The following is a 24,538-nucleotide window of genomic DNA, read 5'->3' on the forward strand; positions in this document are numbered from 1 at the left end:
ATGAATTGATTTATTATACAGCAAACATTGAAAGAAAGTGAACAGTTTACAAGATTGCGGAGCAATTTTATATAACAATAGAAAAAGGCACATTCTTAAATCGTATGTTAGCAAACGAAATAAGCAACATTGTCAATTTCAATCATAAGAAACCTCTCAATTATCAAGTTTTAGAAATATTTATTTTTATGATTCTAACACAGTATAACAATTAATTAAACTAGAGCTTATGAACTTCTGTAAGGTCCTTATTGGACGTAATTTTCATCACGTTTTGCATTCTTCTATTTGGTAAAAAAAATCTAAGCAGGTGATTGTCACTTTTCATAAGCATATATGTGCGTTTTGGGAGAAGCCAAACATTTCAGAGTCATCCACTTTGTACATGTTGTCTAGACCAAACTGGTTTATCAACTAAACAAAGGCTGTCCCGTTAGGGCACTTGTTATCGTACTCGCTTCTAACCGAAGCGACCCGGTTTCGATTCTCAACTTAGGCGCATGTGAGTTAGGTTTCGTTGACAACTGGGTTTCGTCTGGATACCCCGCCACGAAACAAGACCACACACCGTAACATCACGTCAGCGAAAGTGATTGATATGATGTTGTAAAACAAATAATTTGAAACTAACTAAACAAAGAATGTGGTAAGCGCTCATCCTTATATATTCATGTTTGTTTGGCATTTTAAATATGTGGCATACATTGCCCTTCCCGTGTTTCATAGGGTATACTCGCTAGCTCTTTCTTTCTAAATGGCGGCTTGTTTTGTTCGGATTGCTTCCTTGAATGTAAAAATTGTTTCAAATTGTCAGTCTGTTTCTGTAATATCGTAATTATTTCATTCCCGCTGTTTTTATGAATGTGTACATTGTCTCGTACGTTCTGTTGCAGTCATCGAGTTTCTCGTAACCTGGTGGTTCCCTGAAATATAAACAATATGACCTTGAATGCATACCGGAGGATATGTATTCGTTAATATTATTTACACACCAAGTCATGGGTTAAAGCAAAACTGTTTACTATTTCAACATTAAAGGTTAAAATCATTAGCCTTCCCAACCCTGATTGTAATACGAAGAGTTTGAAATATATTTTATCAACAACTGTTCCCTGTCCCAATAGTTTTCATAGTAGTGTTCACATTTCTGTTTTTATCTGCTGTATTACAAAATAAAATATTAATATTCGCCTAGTCTTCATTGTTTATTTCAATTTTGCTTTCCGATTGGATAAGCGTGACGCCATTTAACCAATTATATACTACGTTACAAATAACAGTTAATTTTCATTAAAATTTATGCTATCGGTTAAATATCTTTAATAACAAATATATACTTCTTATTTCAATCTTTATGAACATTTGTTTAAAATGTATTTAAGTATTGATCGCATTTCTTTCTTCATGCAGTCTGTGTGAACGCAGTAGGGCAAGCAAGCAAATGCCGTGAAGGAGTTTATTGACAGATCGCATGTTTCTTAGGTTTTTGCTGCGTGAAAGCTATAGGGCAAGCGAGGCAATTCAATAAAGGCATATAAGGACAAATCGCAATCCTTTTTGCGTTTATGTTGTAAGAACGCAGTAGGGCAAGGAAGCAAATTCCATGAATACTAGTATAATGTTTACAGCATGTCTCGTGTGTTCATTATGTATGAAAGCAGAAGGGCACGCTTGCAAATTTCCAAAGAATCATTAGTGCTATCGTTATTCATTAGGAGCCATCTGGCACTTATAAATGATACATACGCACCGCACATGTATGAGATAACACTTGATTGAAATGTTTTGTATGAAAAAGATTTAAAAAAATAGAAATATGTATAAAAAAAATCATAAAACTCTAGAAAGTCTGCCTTTATTCATGCCAAATTTGTTCCTGTCTGTGATGAGTCTTTTTACTGACAAAGTTGAATGTTAATATTAGGGATAGATACTCTGAGGGATAGCATGTCACATTTGTATAACTCACTGATCTCCACGCCTGCTTGAACGTCCACCTACAGATTACAAATCAAACTGCTCGATATATTGTTGACGTGGTTAAATAATTAAAACAAATAATTAGCCATTATCTATGCAAAACATCGGCTGATATCAATGCAAAACTTATGTCACAATGTAAACCAATGCGCTCACTTTTTTGTTCCTCTTGTTGTTAAACAAAAATATAACAATAAGGTCTTGCTCACAATCTAATTACTGACCATTACCTGTCCACCTCATAAGAAAGCTTTGACTCATGTTTACGTTAGCGTTCAATGAAGGCTTAACAACTACAGTAACATCATTTTTCTAGTGATCAACAAATGTTCAGACACATTTACTAAACAAAATACATATACAAATACTAGTACACTGAACATTTTCTATGTGTTCTTTTAAACATGATCTCCCATAAAGGAACGGCATCAAGAAGTCGAAGCTTAACTGTGTAATAATTTCGTACGGTGGAACGGTCGAATTTTATCCTTAATATAAAATTTGTTTAGTTTGGCGGTAGATGTTACACTCATATGTCAGTCTTAAAATAATGAAAAAAATATGGCATTCACTTATAATATAAAGTGAATATAAAGTTTATATTCAAACATATTTTCAGATCTTACAATATTCACATTACATTTAGAGTCAGAGTGTTATGGGAGGGTGCTGCACACTCTTTTTGGAGCACCCTTCTGCAACCATTGAGACCAGAATGTGCACCCTTCTGCAACCATTGAGACCAGAATGTGCACCCTTCTGCAACCATTGAGACCAGAATGTGCACCCTTCTGCAACCATTGAGACCAGAATGTGCACCCTTCTGCAACCATTGAGACCAGAATGTGCACCCTTCTGCAACCATTGAGACCAGAATGTGCACCCTTCTGCAACCATTGAGACCAGAATGTGCACCCTTTTGCAACCATTGAGACCAGAATGTGCACCCTTCTGCAATCATTGAGACCAGAATGTGCACCCTTCTGCAACCATTGAGACCAGAATGTGCACCCTTCTGCAACCATTGAGACCAGAATGTGCACCCTTCTGCAACCATTGAGACCAGAATGTGCACCCTTCTGCAATCATTGAGACCAGAATGTGCACCCTTCTGCAACCATTGAGACCAGAATGTGCACCCTTCTGCAACCATTGAGACCAGAATGTGCACCCTTCTGCAACCATTGAGACCAGAATGTGCACCCTTCTGCAACCATTGAGACCAGAATGTGCACCCTTCTGCAGCCATTGAGACCAGAATGTGCACCCTTCTGCAGCCATTGAGACCAGAATGTGCACCCTTCTGCAACCATTGAGACCAGAATGTGCACCCTTCTGCAACCATTGAGACCAGAATGTGCACCCTTTTGCAACCATTGAGACCAGAATGTGCACCCTTCTGCAACCATTGAGACCAAAATGTGCACCCACCTGCCGTCGAATGACTAAACGTTGAGGATAATTAAATATATTTTTTGTTTTGATTTTAACTTGAAAAGTGATAATGAATTCTAGCAAATATTTCATATTTAGTAGTATTACACCCCAAAAGCACAATTCATAACACGCTCTATGAAATTCATAATGGTTTACTGCCATTTACCGTGTGTCCTTTTCTGTGTCATCTTCTCCCTTAGCACACTGTCACTTTTCTGCAGCAACCTGTTTTTATTAAAACCTGGATAAACCCCTAATTACTACTTTCTATAATAAGACATCCATGTGTGTTATATTGCATGATATTACCTATGTCGATGGTACAAAGTTCAGTATCGGGCACAGCATACTCGGCACCGGATGACACAATAGCTCGCTTTGGCCTCAATATCTCGTCAGGCGGTCGGAAGCGATCTATTTGAGAACACAATGTGAATACCAAACGTATCTATACTCATGTATTAACATGCGCACTAAAATTGTGTGACCTACAATAGCACAAATCGTAATGCTCCTGTTTATGATTTGCCCGGGGCGGGGGAGCGCTACGGGTTTACGTATGCATTTGTTCGATTTGATTGGTTATAAGTTCTTATAGAATTAATATTGACCAATTTATAAACGTGTCGAAAATCATACAGGTCTAATTCAATTGATGCAGAACTCGTTTAGTTAAAAATTCAGCCAATATATTTCCCAATATTGAGGGTCGATCGGGCCTGGGGTACCAACAACATCGGGTATTACTCGCTGACAGAAGTATTGTTGATGCCCGCTGCTCCTCCTGTGACAAAACATTAATATGCGCATAACTCTGTTGTTCTTACTGCATCTAGCGTGTAATGTTCCATGAAGATTTACAAATATTGTTATTGATACATGTAATTTTAACAAAACTTAATAGAGTAGTAAACGTATATCATACCGGTTGCATTGGTACAAGGACGTAGGGCCGGCAATGTCCTGAAGAGTCTTGAGGCATTTTGAAATCCTATAGTGAGAAGAAAAGACAATTAATTTGTGATTCAGGCCGCCCGACCCTGATGTTATACACATTCAATCTAACAAAAATTACCACAGAATTGTGCTTTAAATCGAAAATTAAATACATGCATATATGTATGTTTTTAATGAAACGTAACTAGTAATAATTTTAAATCATGATGGGCTTTGGCTTTCTTAACAAAAGTTAAGCTGTTCTTTATTATTTAGGAACAACAACAAGCCTTTCACTATCTTAAGTATTTGTTTTTGTGTTATATGTCTTTGGCGTTTTTATCCAGTGCCATAACACCTGGTTTATGTTTAAACTTTTTGCTACTGAGCTTGTTTCTGCACTTTTTCACATCAGTATTGAGAGCCTTGTGGTAGAACATCGCTAAGTGTGCGTATGGCAAAGGTTTTCAAAGAAAAGTATAGGTGTTTTTCACCAAGTATTTGAAAGTAAGCAAGAACATGTTCCTAATTATAATTACAGCATATGGATAAGACCGAGGAGAATAAGACGTATTTAAAATTTTCGTTGTTGAAAATTTAGAACAATGTCACTAGTTTGAACACTTTTACGATCTTCTTAATGACGTTGGATTATGCAACAAAGTATTTCTACTGTACCTGAATTCCTTCGATCCAAACTTGTAGTATTACCTATGGCGTAATAAACATTCTCGTCATTTTCATGTGGTTCTAGAAAATTAAATCATCAATTTGTTTTGCTATAAAATTCGAATGAATATGTTATTCAAAAAATAGCAAGAATATAACTTGTCAAGGTATTCTTATTATTATGTGTTTTGTAAATGCAATTTAAGTCATCGCTATGTTTGCTTATCCAAAAAAATGTCCAATTAAAACATTTACACAGCCTTATACTTTTCTGTCTTGAAAGAAACTGATTTACAACGTGGACATTTGAACTTCATTTGATATAAACGACATCATTAACTCAATGGATTGGTAATCATTCTTACTAGCTAATAATTCTGCTAAAATAAATTCAAGGATGTAAAATAACCATACCATTTGCCTGCTGATCAGTTGCATGGAGATAATACTGGTCCTCCTGTGCATTTCCGTTGCTGGCGTTTCTTAAGCAATGAAAAGTGTTCAGATGTAATGGTATACATTAATAAAAAATGTAAATATGTTAATTATTGTGTAAAAGTGGAGTAGTTGTGTTTAGATGTTATTAATAAAAGAGTAAAAATATGTTGACAATTGTGTGAAATTGGATTTCATAAGATTTGATAAGATTTACGTTTTATGTTTTTTTCTTAATTTAGGATTGTTGGGATAAGAGTGAGGTTTGTGCACGAAAACTGGTTTAAACCCCCAGTATATTTACAATTTACTTACCGTTCCAAGGCGGTACATAACAATTCTTGATATACATACCTAGTTTTTTTGATATATAGTATGTATGCACTGTACTATTTGTGGAGTTTTGTGCTGTTCCTCCATGTTTCTTGTTTGTGAATTTTTGTTTTTGTGTTCTTTGTCTTTGACGTTTACCCAGTGCCATTAAACCGGGTTTATGTTTAAACTTTTGCTATGGAGCTTGTTTCTGTAGTTTTTCAAATAAGTTTTGCTGTATTCAGATGTAATTGTTTTCCTGTTAAATGCCATCTTTATGGTTTGTGTTTTTCGGATTGTATGTCAATGTGGTTCAAACATTGTCATCGCTATGTTTTGGATTACTTTGCTTACCTTTGTATGCTAGTGCCTTGTTGAACCTGGGGGATGTGATTATCTTTGGATGCCAATGTGGTTCATAGATTTTCATTGTTATGTTTTGAATTACTTTGCTTACCTTTGTATGCTAGTGCCTTGTTGAACCTGGGGGATGTGATTATCTTTGGATGCCAATGTGGTTCATAGATTGTCATTGCTATGTTTTGAATTACTTTGCTTACCTTTGTATGCTAGTGTCTTGTTGAACCTGGGGAATGTGATTATCTTTGGATGCCAATGTTGTTCAAACATTGTCATCGCTATGTTTTGGATTACTTTGCCTACATTTGTATGCTAGTGTCCTGTTGAACCTGAGGAATGTGATTATCTTTGGATGCCAATGTGGTTCATAGATTGCCATTGCTATGCTTTGGATTACTTTGCCTACCTTTGTATGCTAGTGTCCTGTTAAACCTGGGGTATGTGTTTATCTTTAGATACCAATGGCGACCACCGATATCGCGATGGTTTGGGCTATTTCACTTACAATTGCATGCCAATGTGGTTCAAAGTAGTCGCTATGTTTAGGGCTCCTTTAGGGCTAGTCCGTATAGTCCGCTTCTAAACTAGGCCATGATTAGGGTTTTGGCTATTATATCTCCAATGTATTAAAGTAAAAATAAGCATGCATGTTAATGGAATCTAAGTTCGTTCATGTTATTCTATTTGGGTTCGGATATAATTATAAAGTTACGACAATTTGCTCACAGATAGGTGTGTTATATTTAAGTTAGTTTTTAATAATAAATTCTACCCTCAAACAAAGATTTGTTTACCCATTTCGCTGTCCGATCCGTGCTTGTTCGTCTGTAAATATAAACAACATTTGTATGGTAATCACGTTAAATGCATACATTGCAATTAATATAATGATACATTTCATGATTAATTTAAGACAAACCATCAACTTTATGATTGTAGAACTGTGCCAAGGAGTTTCGTCATTTTGATGCATGTCGTGTATCATTATGATGTAGCTAATGTTGATCTCATTAATATATTTGTTCGTGGTTCCTTATCCCTGTATACCCCATTATATTTCTGTTTATTAATTAGGATGGCTATTAACTGTGCATCCAACTATTTTATTATTGATGTTTGATCGTTGAGACCAGGTCCTGTAGATTCAATGTTATATTTGACTATTGATCGTTGTAGCTGATTTATATAGGGTTCATTAACAAATGCAAACAAATGGAAGAAGTTTAACCGAGAGATAATCAACAAATGCAGATAATCGAAGGTATTGTTGAGGGTTGGTCGACAAGTACAAACAATTAAAAACATTGTTGATGGTTGATCAACAAGTGCAAAACTGACAATACAGCTTTGGCCTCAATATCTCGTCAGGCGATCGGAAGCGATCTATTTGGGAATACAATGTGAATACCAAACGTATCTATACTCATGTATTAACATGCGCACTAAAATCGTGTGACCTACAATAGCACAAATCGTAATGCTCCTGTTTATGATTTGCCCGGGGCGGGGGGAACGCTACGGGTTTACGTATGGATTTGTTCGATTTGATTGATTATACGTTCTTATAGAATTAATACTGACCAATTTATAAACGTGTCAAAAATCATACAGGTCTAATTCAGTTGGATGCAGAAATCGTTTAGTTAAAATTTCAGCCAAATTATTTCCCAATATTGAGGGTCGATCGGGCCTGGGGTACCAACAACATCGGGAATTACTCGTTGACAGAAGTATTGTTAATGCCCGCTGCTCCTCCTGTGACAAAACATTAATATGCGCATAACTCTGTTGTTCTTACTGCATTTAGCGTGTAATGTTCCATGAAGATTTACAAATATTGTTATTGATACATGTAATTTTAAGAAAACTTTATAGGGTAATAAACGTATATCATACCGGTTGCATTGGTACATGGACGTAGGGCCGGCAATGTCCTGCAGAGTCTTGAGGCATTTTGAAATCCTATAGTGAGAAGAAAAGACAATTAATTTGTGATTCAGGCCGCCCGACCCTGATGTTATACACATTCAATCTAACAAAAATTACCACAGAATTGTGCTTTAAATCGAAAATTAAATACATGCATATATGTATGTTTTTAATGAAACGTAACTAGTAATAATTTTAAATCATGATAGGCTTTGGCTTTCTTAACAAAAGTTAAGCTGTTCTTTATTATTTAGGAACAACAACAAGCCTTTCACTATCTTAAGTATTTGTGTTTATGTTATATGTCTTTGGCGTTTTTATCCAGTGTCCATAACACCTGGTTTATGTTTAAACTCTTTGCTACTGAGCTTGTTTCTTCACTTTTTAACATCAGTATTGAGAGCCTTGTGGTAGAACATCGCTTAGTGTGCGTATGGCAAAGGTTTTCAAAGAAAAGTATAGGTGTTTTCACCAATTATTTGAAAGTAAGCAAGAACATGTTCCTAATTATAATTACAGCATATGGATAAGACCGAGGAGAATAAGACATATTTAAAATTTTCGTTGTTGAAAATTTAGAACAATGTCACTAGTTTGAACACTTTTACCATCATTCTTAATGACGTTGGATTATGCAACAAAGTATGTCTACTGTACCTGAATTCCTTCGATCCAAACTTGTAGTATTACCTATGGCGTAATAAACATTCTCGTCATTTCCAAGTGGTTCTAGAAAATTAAATGAATAACATCAATTTGTTTTGCAAATATTATTATTTCAAAATAGCAAGAATGTAAATGGTCAATGTATTCTTATTGTGTTTTGTAAATGCACGTTAAGTCATCGTTATTTCTGCTTATCCAACAAAATGTCCAATTAAAACATTTACATAGCCTTATAATTCTGTCTTGAAAGAAACTGATTTACAACGTGGACATTTGATTTCAACTTCATTTGATATAAACGACATCATTAACTCAATGGATTGCTAATCATTCTTACTAGCTAACAATTCTGCTAAAATAAATTTAAGGATGTAAAATAACCATACCATTTGCCTGCTTATCAGTTGCATGGAGATAATACTGGTCCTCCTGTGCATTTCCGTTGCTGGCGTTTCTTAAGCAATGAAAAGTGTTCAGATGTAATGGTAAACATTAATACAAGAATGTAAATTTGTTAATTATTGTGTAAAAGTGGAGTAGTTGTGTTTAGATGTTATTAATAAAATAGTAAAAATATGTTGACAATTGTGTGAAATTGGATTTCATAAGATTTGATAAGATTTACGTTTTATGTTTTTTCTTAATTTAGGATTGTTGAGATAAGAGTGAGGTTTGTGCACGAAAACTGGTTTAAACCCCCAGTATATTTACAATTTACTTACCGTTCCAAGGCTAACAATTCTTGATATACATACCTAGTTTTTTTATATATATTATGTATGCACTGTACTATTTGTGGAGTTTTGTGCTGATCTTCCATGTTTCGTGTTTGTGAATTTTTGTTTTTGTGTTCTTTGTCTTTGACGTTTACCCAGTGCCATTAAACCGGGTTAATGTTTAAACTTTTTGCTACGGAGCTTGTTTCTGTAGGTTTTTAAATAAGTATTGTTGTATTCAGATGTAATTTGTGACCAATTTTATTGTTTGTGTTTTTCAGATTACCTTTGTATGTCAATGTAGTTCAAAGATTGTCATTGCTATGTTTTGGATTACTTTGCTTACCTTTGTATGCTAATGTCCTGTTAAACCTGGGGAATGTGATTATCTTTGGATGCCAATGTGGTTCATAGATGGTCATCGCTATGTTTTGGATTACTTTGCTTACCTTTGTATGCTAGTGTCCTGTTAAACCTGGGGGATGTGATTATCTTTGGATGCCAATGTGGTTCATAGATTTTCATTGTTATGTTTTGAATTACTTTGCTTACCTTTGTATGCTAGTGCGCTGTTAAACCTGGGGAATGTGATTATCTTTGGATGCCAATGTGGTTCATAGATTTTCATTGTTATGTATTGGATTACTTTGCTTACCTTTGTATGCTAGTGCGCTGTTAAACCTGGGGAATGTGATTATCTTTGGATGCCAATGTGGTTCATAGATTTTCATTGTTATGTATTGGATTACTTTGCTTACCTTTGAATGCTAGTGCGCTGTTAAACCTTGGGAATGTGATTATCTTTGGATGCCAATGTGGTTCATAGATTGTCATTGCTATGCTTTGGATTACTTTGCCTACCTTTGTATGCTAGTGTCCTGTTAAACCTGGGGTATGTGTTTATCTTTAGATGCCAATGGCGACCACTGATATCGCGATGTTTTGGGCTATTTCATTGCATGCCAATGTGCTTCAAAGTAGTCGCTATGTTTAGGTTTCCTTTAGGGCTAGTCCGTATAGTCCGCTTCTAAACTAGGCCATGATTAGGGTTTTGGCTATTATATCTCCAATGTATTAAAGTAAAAATAAGCATGCATATTATTGGAATCTAAGTTCGTTCATGTTATTCTATTTGGGTTCGGATATAATTATAAAACTACGACAATTTGCTCACAGATAGGTGTGTTATATTTAAATTAGTTTTTAATAATAAATTTTACCCTCAAACAAAGATTTGTTTACCCATTTCGCTGTCCGATCCGTGCTTGTTCGTCTGTAAATAAAAACAACATTTGTATGGTAATCACGTTAAATGCCTACATTGCAATTAAAATAATGATACATTTCATGATTAATTTAAGACAAACCATCAATTTTATAATTGTAAAACTGTGCCAAGGAGTTTCGTCATTTTGATGAATGTCGTGTATCATTATGTTGTAGCTAATGTAGATCTCATTAATATATTTGTTCGTGGTTCCTTATCCCTGTATACCCCATTATATTTCTGTTTATTAATTAGGATGGCTATTAACTGTGCATCCAACTATTTTATTATTGATGTTTGATCGTTGAGACCAGGTCCTGTAGATTCAATGTTATATTTGACTATTGATTGTTGTAGCTGATTTATAAAGGGTTCATCAACAAATGCAAACAAATGATAGAAGTTTAACAGAGGGATGTTCAACAAATGCAGATAATCGAAGGTATTGTTGAGGGTTGGCCGACAAGTGCAAACAATTAAAAACATTGTTGAGGGTTGGTCAACAAGTGCAAAAATGACAATACAGTTAAGAGAGGTTGACTAAAAGTGCCTTAAACTATTGAAAAGGGTGAGAGTTGGGGTGCAAGTAAATAATAAGAATGTTGGGTAAAAAATAAATAGGAATACCACTTGGACGCCTCGCCTCACTGTTGTTAGCGTAGATGCGTTCTAAAGTATTTACTATTGATTGGGTCCTGAAATGGATAAAGAGGACATTTATAGATTATCTTCTTAAACGATTAATAATCATAATCATCATAATAAATAATTAGATCAATAAGTTACCATGCAATTAATTTAAATACTAAATGTTTAAATTCAAAATTGCGGGTCCGGCCTCATTGTACTTTATGAGGAAAAACTTCACCACCCTTAATTTAATAGTTTTGATGGATTTGATTTCATTTTCATAGCTTTAAACTGAATGATCATTTCAATTTAAGGAACACATTTATCTGGATTGCACTCCCCTTTACATAGTTTTCCAAACATTAGTCCTTACCTGACGCCATTCCTCATCGTTGCATTTTCAGATTGCTCATCTGTATACATATAGGAAACAACTGTTATATCAAAATAAAGCGGAAATTTACAATAAATCTATGAACACAGAGACAAGATCAGTAGTCTAGGATTTAAAAAAAAGTTTAGAGGCATCAGGTAGGGCTCGATTCAACAATATTAAGTTGAATAAACTAGAACACAAGCGAACGAGAACTACATGCACAAAACAAGAGGCCCAAAAGGGCCTATGCTCTACTGGCATGGCTTTTGTGGTCATCTCAATCCAGAGCATGTATGTATGGGTAAAATGCAACAGACATATAGTTTATGTTTTGTGTTTGGGTTACCTGAAAACGTAGCACGTTCAACATCTGAGCCCAGAAAGTATTGTAAGCAGATTAGTTGCATGAACTATTTAAATATGTGCCAAGTAAAAGTCATCTGACTAAAACAAAATGCTTTCAAAACTGTACTCATAGTAAAAATTTCTGTAGTTTTAAAAGTTAAAAAAGTTGGTCAAAAGGTCAAAGTCAATGGCATCCTAGAACAACATTGATCAATTTGAACAAACATTCACAATTAATTTTGCTGAGATGGATGCACGAACACACAAAAAGATTTTCAAACTTTTCCAGATTTATGTTTATCAAACCTGTGAACCCTGGGTGTGGCCATTAATGAAACCAGGTGCATAACTTAAACATTCACAACCAATTTTGTTAAGATGAATGCACAAACTACAGAACTTAAAGCTAAAAAATGGCCTTTGAGCTTTCAACAAGAACAAGGCAGAGTAATTCACAAAATCAACTGCAGAAGCAAAAAGCAAATTATCTCTCAAAATTCTAGACTTGCAAATTGTCTCCCTTAACTCTAGACTTGAATTTACATGTACATGTAAACTTGGCTTAAATAGAATTCGCTCATGCAGACCTGGCTAAAAATAGAAAGCATTTATCTAAAACTTTCATAGCCCATAATCTAGGCATTCATAGGCGAATCTGGCTGGTTTGCGAAAGGAACTGAGCTCTAATGGATATCTAGATACTGTACAAGTTTTATTGAGATACAATCAAAACTGAAGACTGTATCGTGTTCACAACCAATTGTTTACACAATAGCATTTTTTTATACTATCAAGGGCCATAATCTTGGCATGCATGGGCGGATCTGGCTGGTTTTCGAAAAGAATCCAGCTCTTATGGATATCTAGATACTGTACAAGTTTCATCGAGATACAATCAAAACTGAAGACTATATCGTGTTCACAAGCAATTGTTTACAGACGCACGGACGCACGAACGCACGGACGCACGGATGCACATACTACGTACACATTACCATCGCATAAGCTCTTCTGGCCTGTGACCAGTAGAGCTAAAAACAGACCACACCATTGCCATTGTGCCTCTCTACAGGGTTTATCTCTTACTACTAGGTTTTTCTTTGTATTGTTATGGTGTTATTTGACTCATCGAACGTCGACTTGTCGGGCGGTCCAGCTGTCTGTTGCAAGGAGCAAACTACCTTGATATTGTGTATGTCACAACATATAATGGTACTTTACCAAGTTCAAATTATACCCATGACTCACAATTTCATATATACATTTTACTTATAAAATGAAATATTCAGAATAATCAGTTATTTGGTTCACATTACCACTTTGATATTATCACAAATATTGCCAAGACCATTTCGTATTCAAGTTAAATGCCCTTAAATGACATTGAAAAAGATTCTTACATGATTCGCCATATCTGACTTTTTACCAAACTGCTCGCACATTTAAAAGGCGTTTTCTTTGAATATTTGTACTTATGAATACCGTAAAGTGAACAGTACACATAATAATCGTGTTGTTAGCCACAACCTTCTCTTTAGCTGGCCTCATAGACGTTTATGTATCCAGCATTTGTAGATGATGTGTATACAGTTTTGCTTATAGTGCAGTTTTTTTAGCAAACTACTTCAACAGTTTTTTAAACATCACTCAGATGTTTTGGACCTATCAACACCGTGATATGTAAAAATACTTGGAATTTAAATAGTTTCGCTGTATTGTACATTGTGGAGATAACTATTGGTCACCTTTAGTGTAAGCAATAATTTATCCATTTTGAGTTAATAAAAGAAATACAAATTGAAAAAAAAAGAATAAAAAACTATTTACCTGGTCCACGTTTTTTCCTCTTCATACAGCAAATTATCAAAACAACAGTTGCCACCAGAAACACCCCACCGCAAGAAGGTGCCAGGATAATAGTCATATCTGACACGCCACCAGATAACTTGGCTGGATCTACAAAGTAAAAACAACAGTATAACATCGGCAAAGGCAGATGCCAAGATTAAAGTCATATTTGACACGCCATTGGCGTGCTTGGCTGTACAAAGTCAAAACAACTGCTACCACTTGTAGCACAACAGCACAAGCAGATGGCGGGATTATAGTCACATTTGACATTCTATTAGAGTACTTGACTGGACCTACAAAATCAAAAGAACAGTTGCCACCAGTAACGTAACACCACTAGTAGATCCTGAGATTTTAGTCGAATGTGATACGCCAATAGAGTCAAAACAATAGTTGCCACCAATAAAACAGTTCCGCAATATAGGTAGTTTACAGTGAACTTGTTTTAACTAGTGACACAACTAGTTATTGTAGAAGTATCAAACTACGGTACTAGTGATGAACATCAAGACATACTCATAATGATGCTGTTGTCACTTTATGTCCATGGCGTCCGTTACAAACAATAAGTTCACTCCTATAGGGCCAAGCGAATATAAAACTAGTTTCTGCTGGGTTTCATGTTATAACAATTATTTAGGATAATGTATGATATCGATGTTTTTTCTGTTCATGACGTCATTTCATGTATAAAACTTGATTAAGGAGAACCTGGCCGAAACGTTGTTTCAATAGTTATGTTGAATATATTTCATTACGTTTAATAATTTAATATGAAATACTTTGCATTGTTGTGAAGTCGACGTCTTTTCTATTCGCTGGTATCTCCCTACTTTTTCCTGCATGTGTCGTATCTTCTTTCGTTTTCTCAATCGCTACTGTCGTACTATCTTGTGTTGTTTCTTGAATATAAACAGCTTTTTTGACAACGTCGCTACGCCTTGTGCTCCGTGATACGGTTGAAGGTGAATCTGTCATTCAGACACTATCACTATGAATCACATGAAACCATTATGAATTATACGGATAAGATATTTAGCAATGTTACAACGAAAAACTTAAATCAAACCTAGTATCCAAAACTCTTGATATAAACCCTGGTTGTAGGCAAATAACTACGATATGCACCACTTTTAAGTCAATCATTACGCAACAAACTATTATATATAATGACACAATGTAGCTGTCCGATGCTAGTTTGGAAACCGCTTTGCTCTGCTTTATTTTCATATTCATCTACAATATCTGATATTGGTGGTGTGCACATTCGGGTAAGTTTTTATGCTAGTTACATAAAACTTCTTTAAACTCAGAATGATTTTAATGCATATCAATCTAAGTAGTATGTGTGCATTTCAAATATTTACATTGCTTTCAAATGCAATAACATGTTACACTAACTGAAATAATTTGTTGTGGTTCATCTTTAAACAAACCTAAATGTTGATACATGTACAACATAACTTAACATTGATTTCAATAAAGCAACAATCTATGTTAAGGCAAATTTCACTCACAGTATATTGCACAGTTAAAGTTGTTATTGATTTTAGTCAGTTGAAGTGGTAGATATAAACAGTGGCTGGCCCAGTAAGCGGATAGTTTACACACTATTTTGTATCCCACGAAATAACTGCTATATTGGCCAAATAGATAGTTATTCATCTGAGTATACAATTCATTCTATAAGTTATTACTAAAAGGTGTTTTACTGTTGAACCGACTAAAGCGGTAATCTGTTTATTAGATAAACTTCATAAATTGCGTCGGCTTTGATCCACATAGCCATAAGTCACTTTCTAAAAGTCAAAGACAGACCAATTTTAAGCGTTGAAATGAAAAAAACACAATGCGACCGCTTTTATGCAAAAACAGTAAATGACCTGTGAGAATAAGCCAACGAGTTAAGGTCCCGAAGGACCAGCGAGTTAACATACTTAAATTTCAATATGTTCAAACCTGTTGTAGTATGGCTAACGTTGGACCCACTTATCCTTACTTCGTTGCTTTTGATAGATAACCCATTATCTGCATACGAGCATTCCCATTCGTCTCCGCTATGCACTGACGGCTCCACTTTTGGAATACAAGCGTAATTTGGTCATCATATCAGCGAGCGTACGAGCACATATGGTTAGATTTTCAGTTAAGTACTATGTCCATATTACCACTTCACTTAAGCTGTATAATAGCAAATTCAAATATGACAAACGAAGCTCTTAGTTTCGAAACAAATATATATATTTATAAGTATATTTACTCAGATACACATGTACGATATGTATTCGAAAAAGTACGATACGTTTGTTGATATTATAGACCTGTTATAGATCAAACTTCTTTATACATACGAGGAACATAAAAAATATGTTGTCATTTTCACCAGAAACTCATTGTTCTACGAGTCGGAAGTTGAGGTCAATTAAGATTTTGCGGTCGATATAAACTGCATATTTAACAGCTAATAAAGAACTAATTGTTTTATTATATGATACTGCATGATCTATTATGATGTCCTTCAACTGATTTTGATAAACACTGTACTTTCTATATATGGACATGTCAATATGGCGTTTATGAAGTGGGTTTTCCCGCGTTATTATGGCGTCATATGATTCTGGTCTATAAATAGATAATTTATTATTGCGTTGTATTCTGTCTACAAAAGTAGCTCTTCGCCCAATTATGGACGGTTTATTAATAAACCATTGATAATAAACTTTGGAGTTAGAAACTAAACTCAATAAATTCATTCAGAGGTTTATGGTAGTGACTAACAAGCACTAAACAAGTGGCGCAAGACGCTACAAAACAACACATGACATACAATAAATGACTTACAACATATGACATTCAAAACATGATAGACAAGACATGACTCTATTTATATATATTATACCTTACATAAATGTGTCCTTTCTTTGTGTATATAAAGTTGATCGGTCCGTATATCAATGTATTTTAATAAAAATCAAGTTTTTATGACGTCAGCGGTCCATATCATGTTTTTGGCCGGTCCGGACCTCGTCAAAAATAAAATATGGACCGCTGACGTCATATAATATGGGCCGCTGACGTCATAAAACTGGTGAATGCTGTTTGCAATTTTCACAACGACATTTTTCCCAAGTTATCATAATTAGATGTGTTCAATAAAACACATCAAAGGCACTTAAACATTATTAAATGGTAAAAAAGTGTTCGGTATAATATAAGAAATATAACACACCACTTCGGGACATATGGCGTTATAAGGACAGGCCAGTCAGCCTCCGAAGGTGAATGGACCTCGGCTAACGCCTCGGTCCATATACACTTCAGAGTGCTGTCTAGCCGGTCCTCATAATGTCATATGACCCTCAGTGGTATGTAATATTTCTTAAAAATAAAACCTCAAGATGCCTTTCTTTTAATTATATTCATCATGGACCATCGAAATAAAAAAGAGAAGCATTATGGCCCTTTATCGCTCCCCTGGGCTGTATATAACAAGTACATTTTATACACCAGGCGAATGATTTAAAATCTTTGTAGAGAACTATAAGACAATGGTACTCAACCAAATATCTGAACTTAATGTTTGTTTTCCAACCTGTACATATGGTCCGAATTTTCAAAAATACGAAATAAGTTAAAAAGGTCACTTGTCAATGTCAATATTGATAACTGTTTGCTAAACAGTACACATGGCCCAAGTTTCATGACAGAAGCTTAAAAAACGGTCAAGGTCATCAAAGCCCAACATTAATATTTGTTTTTGGGTTGGGCCAGCTTAAATATACTTTGGTAGTACGGAATGCCATTTGGGCCATCGCTTATGAATGTGTTGATTTGAATAGCGATACTCGATAGTACGTTGATGAAAACGCAAAATCACGAAACTACGATGGTGAAAACGCGACAGTACGATGATGAAAACGCGACATTACGATAAAGAAAACGCGATGGTACGACACTAAGATGATGATAATGCTATAAACTTTCGTGTTTTCACCATCGTTCTTTCGGGTTTTCACCATCGTACTATCGTACTGTCACGTTTTCATCATCGTACTGTCGTGTTTTCATTATAGTACTGTCGTGTTTTATCATCGTACTATCGCGTTTTCATCATCGCGTTTTCATCATTGTACTATCGTGTTTTCATCATCATACTATCGCGTTTTCATCATCGCGTTTTCATCATTGTACTATCGTGTTTTATCATCGTACTATCGCGTTTTCATCATCGCGTTTTCATCATTGTACTATCGTGTTTTATCATCGTACTATCGCGTTTTCATCATCGCGTTTTCATCATCGCGTTTTCATCATCGCGTTTTCATCATTGTACTATCGTGTTTTATCATCGTACTATCGCGTTTTCATCATCGCGTTTTCATCATCGCGTTTTCATCATCGCGTTTTCATCATTGTACTATCGTGTTATATCATCGTACTATCGCGTTTTCATCATAGCGTTTTCATCATTGTACTATCGTGTTTTCATCATCATACTGTCGCGTTTTCATCATCGAACTGTCGTGTTTTCATTATCGTACTATCGCGTTCTCATCATCGAACTGTCGTGTTTTCATTTTCGTACTATCGCGTTTTCATCATCGAACTGTCGTGTTTTCATTATCGTACTATCGCGTTTTCATCATCGAACTGACGTGTTTTCATTATCGTACTATCGCGTTTTCATCATCGAACTGTTGTGTTTTCATTATCGTACTATCGCGTTTTCATCATCGAACTGACGTGTTTTCATTATCGTACTATCGCGTTTTCATCATCGAACTGTTGTGTTTTCATTATCGTACTATCGCGTTTTCATCATCGTACTGTCGTGTTTTCATCATCGTACTATCGCCTTCCGGTGCGCATACCCTCCATGTGACAAATAGCCGGTTTCAGGTGTACTTGTATTAAGTCATTGAATCATGTCTTCAACTGAAGCTTTAATCATGCCTTTTGAGTTCATCTGAAATACGGTTCATTAAAAGTTTAAACAACGACTGACACAATAAAGATAAAATTATTAATTGTCTTCAAACAAACCAACCAGTCAAAACAGTATCTTCGAACAGTTTTCCAAATGCAGAACCTCTGAAGTCACATCATCATCATTATCATCATCATCATCATCATCATTATCAGCAGCAGCAGCAGCATTAGCAGAAGCAGTAGCACCACCACCAACAACACCAACACCACTACAACTACCACAACCACCACCACCAAAACCACCACCACCACAACGAAACTTTTAATTCATCATTCAATTTTTGTTCAATTGGTCACTAGCAAGCACTCATTATTATGCCGTGTTCTTTGAACAAAGGCGTCCACAATAATTCACAAGTGCTTGTGGATTATTTTAGACGTTTATTTAAATAATACGAGGTAAAGGTCTAATATATTACAGATACAATAGCAGCATTAGCAAAATATAGTCAACCAGAGAAGAGACAACGAGTAGTAGTAGTGGTTCTAGTAGTAGTGGTGGTTGTAGTAGTAGTAGTAGTAGTAGTAGCAGTAGCAGTTGCAGTAGCAGTAGCAGTAGCAGTAGCAGTAGCAGTAGCAGTAGTAGTAGTAGTAGTAGTAGTAGTAGTAGTAGTAGTAGCAGTAGCAGTAGCAGTAGCAGTAGAAGTAGTAGTAGTAGTAGTAGTAGTAGTAGTAGTAGTAGTAGTAGTAGTAGTAGTAGTAGTAGTAGTAGTAGTAGTAGTAGTAGCAGTAGTAGAATAGTAGAAGTAGTAGTGGTGGTGAATGGTAGTAGTGCTAGTCGTGGTAGTTGTGATAGTTGTGGTAGTGGTAGTGGTAGTGGCAGTGGCAGTGGCAGAAGCAGTAGTAGTAGAATTATCATTCATAAAAAAGACAGGTGCTATTACCAGGTTTATATGACGTGGCGTCATTTCACTTCAGGATGTGTCATTCGCTTGAACGCTGGCTATCGTTAGGTTTTTTTTTTTCTAAACGACTGAAGAGTTTACGAGACGTTTCTTAATTGCCTTTGTAACTGTTATTAAGTTGGTCGTTATTATGATTGTGCATTTACAATAATGGCAGATAGTAGAAATGCTCTGAAACGTACCCCGGTATTCGACATTTTGTATCTGCGCATGCGCGACGGAAGGCGAAAGATCGATGATGAAAACACGACAGAACGATGATGTAATCGCTATAAAACGATGATGAAAACGCGTTAGAACGATGATGTAAACGCAACAGCACGATGATGAAAACGCGGTAGTACGATAATGAAAACGCGACAGTACGATGATTAAAACATGACAGTAAGATGACAAAAACGCGCCAGTACGATGATGAAAACGCGACAATACGATACTTCGATGTTGAAAACGCGAAATCACGAAGCTACGATGGTGAAAACACGACAGTACGATGGTGAAAACACGATAGTTTATCGCATTATCACCGTCGTATTATCGCGTTTTCTTTATCGTAATGTCGCGTTTTTATCATCGTACTGTCGCGTTTTATCCATCGTTGTTTCGTGACGTCGCGTTTTCATCATCGTACTTTCGAGTATCGCGTTTAAGATCAACACATTCACAGGCGATGGTCCTAACGGTATTCCATTATGGTTCATCATATGATATAACATTGGCAATGTGGTTTGAAGCAAGAATATTTTATTTTATAAGTTCATAATTTGAACTTGGACCAATATATGTTGCTACATACAAAATATCAAGGGTCTGAGCCTAGCGGTGTCAGATAAGAAGATTTTTAAAGAAACCCTATATAAGTCTTCATGAAACTTGCGAACCCCAGGGCTTGGCCAGTTCTTTCCCAAGGGACATAATTTGAACGAACTTGGTAGGGGACCATCATATCTTCATACCAAATATCAATGGTTTGCAGCTTGTGGTTTGAGACAAGAAGATTGCTCAGATACAAATGTGCTGGAAACTTGTGATACCCTGGGTTGTGCGAGCTTTATCCCGAAGGACATAATTTGAATGAGCTTGTTTGAGAACTACTTTATGATGCTACATACAAAATATCGAGGGTCTTGGTCTAGTGTCTCCAGACAAAAATATTTTCGAATATATCCCTATATATCATCATGTTAATCAGGTCCTCTTAAAACATACCCTGTTGTCAAAATGTATATTTTAGATTTTAAATACCTGTCAGCGTGCAAGTATACAAGGTTATATCCAAACACCGACACTCCGCTGAAAACGGCAGCTCAGGAGGACTTGTTTCACAGAGGCCATGGACGTAACCAATAGAGATGACCTTTCGACCTTGGTTCCTACGGATAAAATGTTGTTTGTTTTTCTTTTGAATAAAATGAGGATGGCGGTATGAACCCTTGAAAACGTCACTGATTTTTAAGCATGTAGTACAGTAGTGTCTATATTATGCAGTACCTTTCTTTTAAAGCATATAATAACGTGGTTTCTTAAGCATAATTTACTATTTTTTCCAGAAATATCTTATTCGAAATGAGCATGTTTTTGTTTCATAAAGGTCAGTACTACATCAGCAATGTAGCAATGGTATGTAGCATTAAGGTTTTTGCCGTTTATTTGCAATTACGTAGCCATGAAATGAATTAAATCACCTATTGCTTCATTTCTTATTGAATATTAATAAAGCATCAAACACCCACAATACATTGTTGATTATGTTGTTTTTCAGACACAAAAACAAAGTTATATTGTGAGCATACTTTTCCGAAAACGATGAAAATGTGTTTATCCAAAATCTTATTAAATCTTCTTTTGTTGGTAACCATTTAGAATTTCAGGTGCGATAAGAAGGGAATAGCCCTATGATTTCGGGTAAGGGGAGTTTGCATGTACCAGGTTATGCCCTAGTTTTTCTGCTCCGGAGAAGAGTCATATGTATCAGGTTGCTCCCTAAAGATTCGGTTTCAAGGGACGCATTAGCCAGGTTCCGCACTAGATCTTCAATTTCGAGGGGGGGGGGGGTGTAAGCACGTGCCAGGTTTCTCCCTCGGAATCCAGTTTCGAGGGGAAGGGACGCGTTTGCCATGTTGCACCCTTGGGATTCGGTTTAGATGGGAAGAGACGCGTTTGCCAGGTTGTGCCCTAGGGATTCGGTTCAGAGGGGAAGGGACGCATGCGCCAGGTTACGCCCTAAGGATTTCGTTTTGAGGGGAAGGGACGCATTTGCCTGCTTGTACTGAAGGGATTCGCTTTCAAGGGGAAGGGACACGTTTGCCAGGTTGCGCCCTAGGGATTCGGTTTAAGAGGGAAAGGGACGCATGCGCCAGGTTGCGCCCTATGGATTTGGTTTCGAGGGGAAGAAACGCATGTCAGGTTGCACTCAAGGAATTTGCTTTTCGAGGGGAAGGGACGCATGTGCCAAGTTTCACCCTTAGATTTCGGGTCGAAGAGAAGGGTAGCATGTGCCAGGTTCTCCCCAAAGTTTTCGGGGCTGAGGAGAAGGGACAAATGTGCCAGGTTGCGCCCTTTCATTTCGGTTCGAGGGAAAAGAACGCATGTGCCAGATTGCGCCTTAAGATTTCGGGTCGAAGCGAAGGTACACATATTTCAGGCTGCGCAAGAAGATTTCGGGTCGAGGGAAGGGACGCATATGCCAGGTTGCGCGCGAAGATTTCGGGTCGAGGGAGAGGGACAAATGTGCCAGGTGGCGCGCGAGGATTTCGGGTCGAAGGAGAGGGACAAATGTGCCAGGTTGCGCGCGAAGATTTCGGGTCGAGGGAGAGGGACAAATGTGCCAGGTTGCGCGCGAAGATTTCGGGTCGAGGGAGAGGGACAAATGTGCCAGGTCCTGCCATAGGTTTCTGATTCGGATGGAAATTGGGACCCGTGCTAGAAAGCATCCTATTAGTTCTGATTGGAAGTGGTGCGTATGCCAGGTAACACGCTTGTGTTTCGGTACGAGGGGGAAGAGACGCATGTGCAGATTGCACCCTAGGCTTTATCAGTACAGAGGGGAAGTGGCGCAAGTGCCAGCTTGGACCCTAGGCTTTATCAGTACGGAGGGGAAGTGCCGCATGTGCCGGCTTGCACCCCTTCTATCGACACTTGCTGGATCAACCTCAACGATGTGAGAGCGATATAAACCGAACATAAAGACGTACCTGTACCAGCCAACTGAGCGTGCCGTACCCTCGTGAATGTTACAAGTCAGTTTGATGGTATTATTTTTATATATCTCAGTCGCATTCAGGGTCAGTTTTTTTGTTTCCGAACCTGAAAAACATTTTTCAACGAATTGTCATCGCAGCAGACTTAACCACAACCCGTGTTGGACAGCATATGAACAAATTTCAGACAAATCTAAACGGCACTCTATTGTGGACAAGCTCACCAAGTTTTATACAATTGCCTGCAGAGATCTTTGAATAAGAAATCATGTTCAATGCCAATATGGACATTTAAAATTAATTTAAAATATGGACAGTCTCAAAATAAACAGTATGTATTCATTATGGTTGTTACAGGCAGTCAGCATAGAAGTTACTAAGTTTCCAAGTACATGGGAAGTGATAAATGATATTAAATAGTTCATTTAAACTAATGCTGACCTTCTTTTGTTTAAACTGATTAATTTTACAACGATTCGGAAACAAATATTTATAAATTATATTAATCCGTCTTGTTGGCAAGATTTTGGTCGAGCGTGTTGTTTTGTGGTGTTTGGGGAACTGGAGAACCCGGAGTAAACCCACTTGTCCGGCATGCTAACCACAAACCACATTCGAATTCTGTCCCCTTTTAGCATAATTATAATCAACTTTAAACCTTTATTTAAGAAACTGTATTGTCATGTAATACGGTTTCACCCGTGTAAGTTATTACCATGATAATCTAATAAAAGAAAATTATTTACAAGCAATACTTTTATTCTATAATATGCGGAGCACAGAATAATACAATACCCTTAGAAGAGAAAGTGAGTCGGAACCAAAGTATATATATATATATATAATCGTACCTTTGACAAAGTGGAACGCATAAAAAAGATAAATACACGCAAAATTCCAACAAAGCGCCATTTTGTTTAATCAATAATGAAACTTTTAGTATATGACAAAGTCCAGATACATTATACGATTCCGAAGCTGGAACTAGCCTTTTTTAATTGTTCTCTTTCCGGTTCAATTGTATCACATATTTCAAAGTGAGTCAATTCTTTATGACATTGTAAAACCACCGGACAATGAATGAGCATTTCCGTCCTTTGACCGTGACAGACTCGAGGAAATAAAAGCAATAAACGCAAAACTTAACTTGTTGTTTACAAACTGCTATTCTGGTATTATTGTTTTGCTCATTTAAAAACATATTCAATGTTGTGTTCAATAAATGTGTTTATATTGAGCAGATTTGGATAAAACTAACACTATCTATATTCGCACTTGATTTTCTGTACGATAATATTTTCATTTATTTTGCATGAACCGGTCGACCAGTCTATACAAAGTTTACCACACCTAGGTGGGTCATGCATATGTAAAATATTCGATTATTTCGCATGAACCGGTCGACCAATCTAAACAAAGTTTCCCACACCTAGGTGGGTCATGCGTAAGTAAAACATTCGATTATTTCTCATGAACCGGTCGACCAGTCTAGACGGAGTCTAGTCCATCTGTCCTTAAATAAACGCAACCCCACA

The 24,538-nt window shown here is 36.4% G+C and overlaps 1 protein-coding gene across 1 annotated transcript; it reads right to left on the reverse strand.

Moving 5' to 3' along the window:
- On the reverse strand, positions 1–23,991 carry LOC128222427 (uncharacterized). Its single transcript, XM_052931416.1, has 19 exons — positions 23,855–23,991; positions 22,998–23,109; positions 21,049–21,176; positions 15,869–15,985; positions 14,692–14,880; positions 13,886–14,014; positions 11,711–11,750; positions 11,335–11,402; positions 10,683–10,713; positions 9,111–9,178; positions 8,716–8,787; positions 8,026–8,091; positions 6,924–6,954; positions 5,437–5,504; positions 5,032–5,103; positions 4,343–4,408; positions 3,727–3,831; positions 1,970–1,997; positions 1–923 (listed from the first exon to the last, which is right to left on the reverse strand). Exons 1-19 carry the CDS (start codon positions 23,913–23,915, stop codon positions 836–838), a joined length of 1,539 nt encoding a protein of 512 aa, XP_052787376.1. The 5' UTR covers positions 23,916–23,991; the 3' UTR covers positions 1–835.
- Between the last annotated feature and the right edge of the window lie 547 nt (positions 23,992–24,538).

This window comes from Mya arenaria, chromosome 16 (assembly GCF_026914265.1).
Source record: "Mya arenaria isolate MELC-2E11 chromosome 16, ASM2691426v1".
Classification (NCBI taxonomy): Eukaryota; Metazoa; Mollusca; class Bivalvia; order Myida; family Myidae; genus Mya; species Mya arenaria.

What these genes read in the sequence shown, in the direction of transcription:
- LOC128222427 (XM_052931416.1), bottom strand. Translation starts at nt 23,915, where the DNA reads ATGGCGCTTTGTTGGAATTTTGCGTGTATTTATCTTTTTTATGCGTTC. An exon ending in CGTTAGCCATACTACAACAG is followed by an intron (nt 14,881 to 15,868) that starts GTTTGAACATAT and finishes TCTGAATGACAG; the next exon opens with ATTCACCTTCAACCGTATCA. An exon ending in CGACTTCACAACAATGCAAA is followed by an intron (nt 14,015 to 14,691) that starts GTATTTCATATT and finishes TTTACTTTGTAG; the next exon opens with ATCCAGCCAAGTTATCTGGT.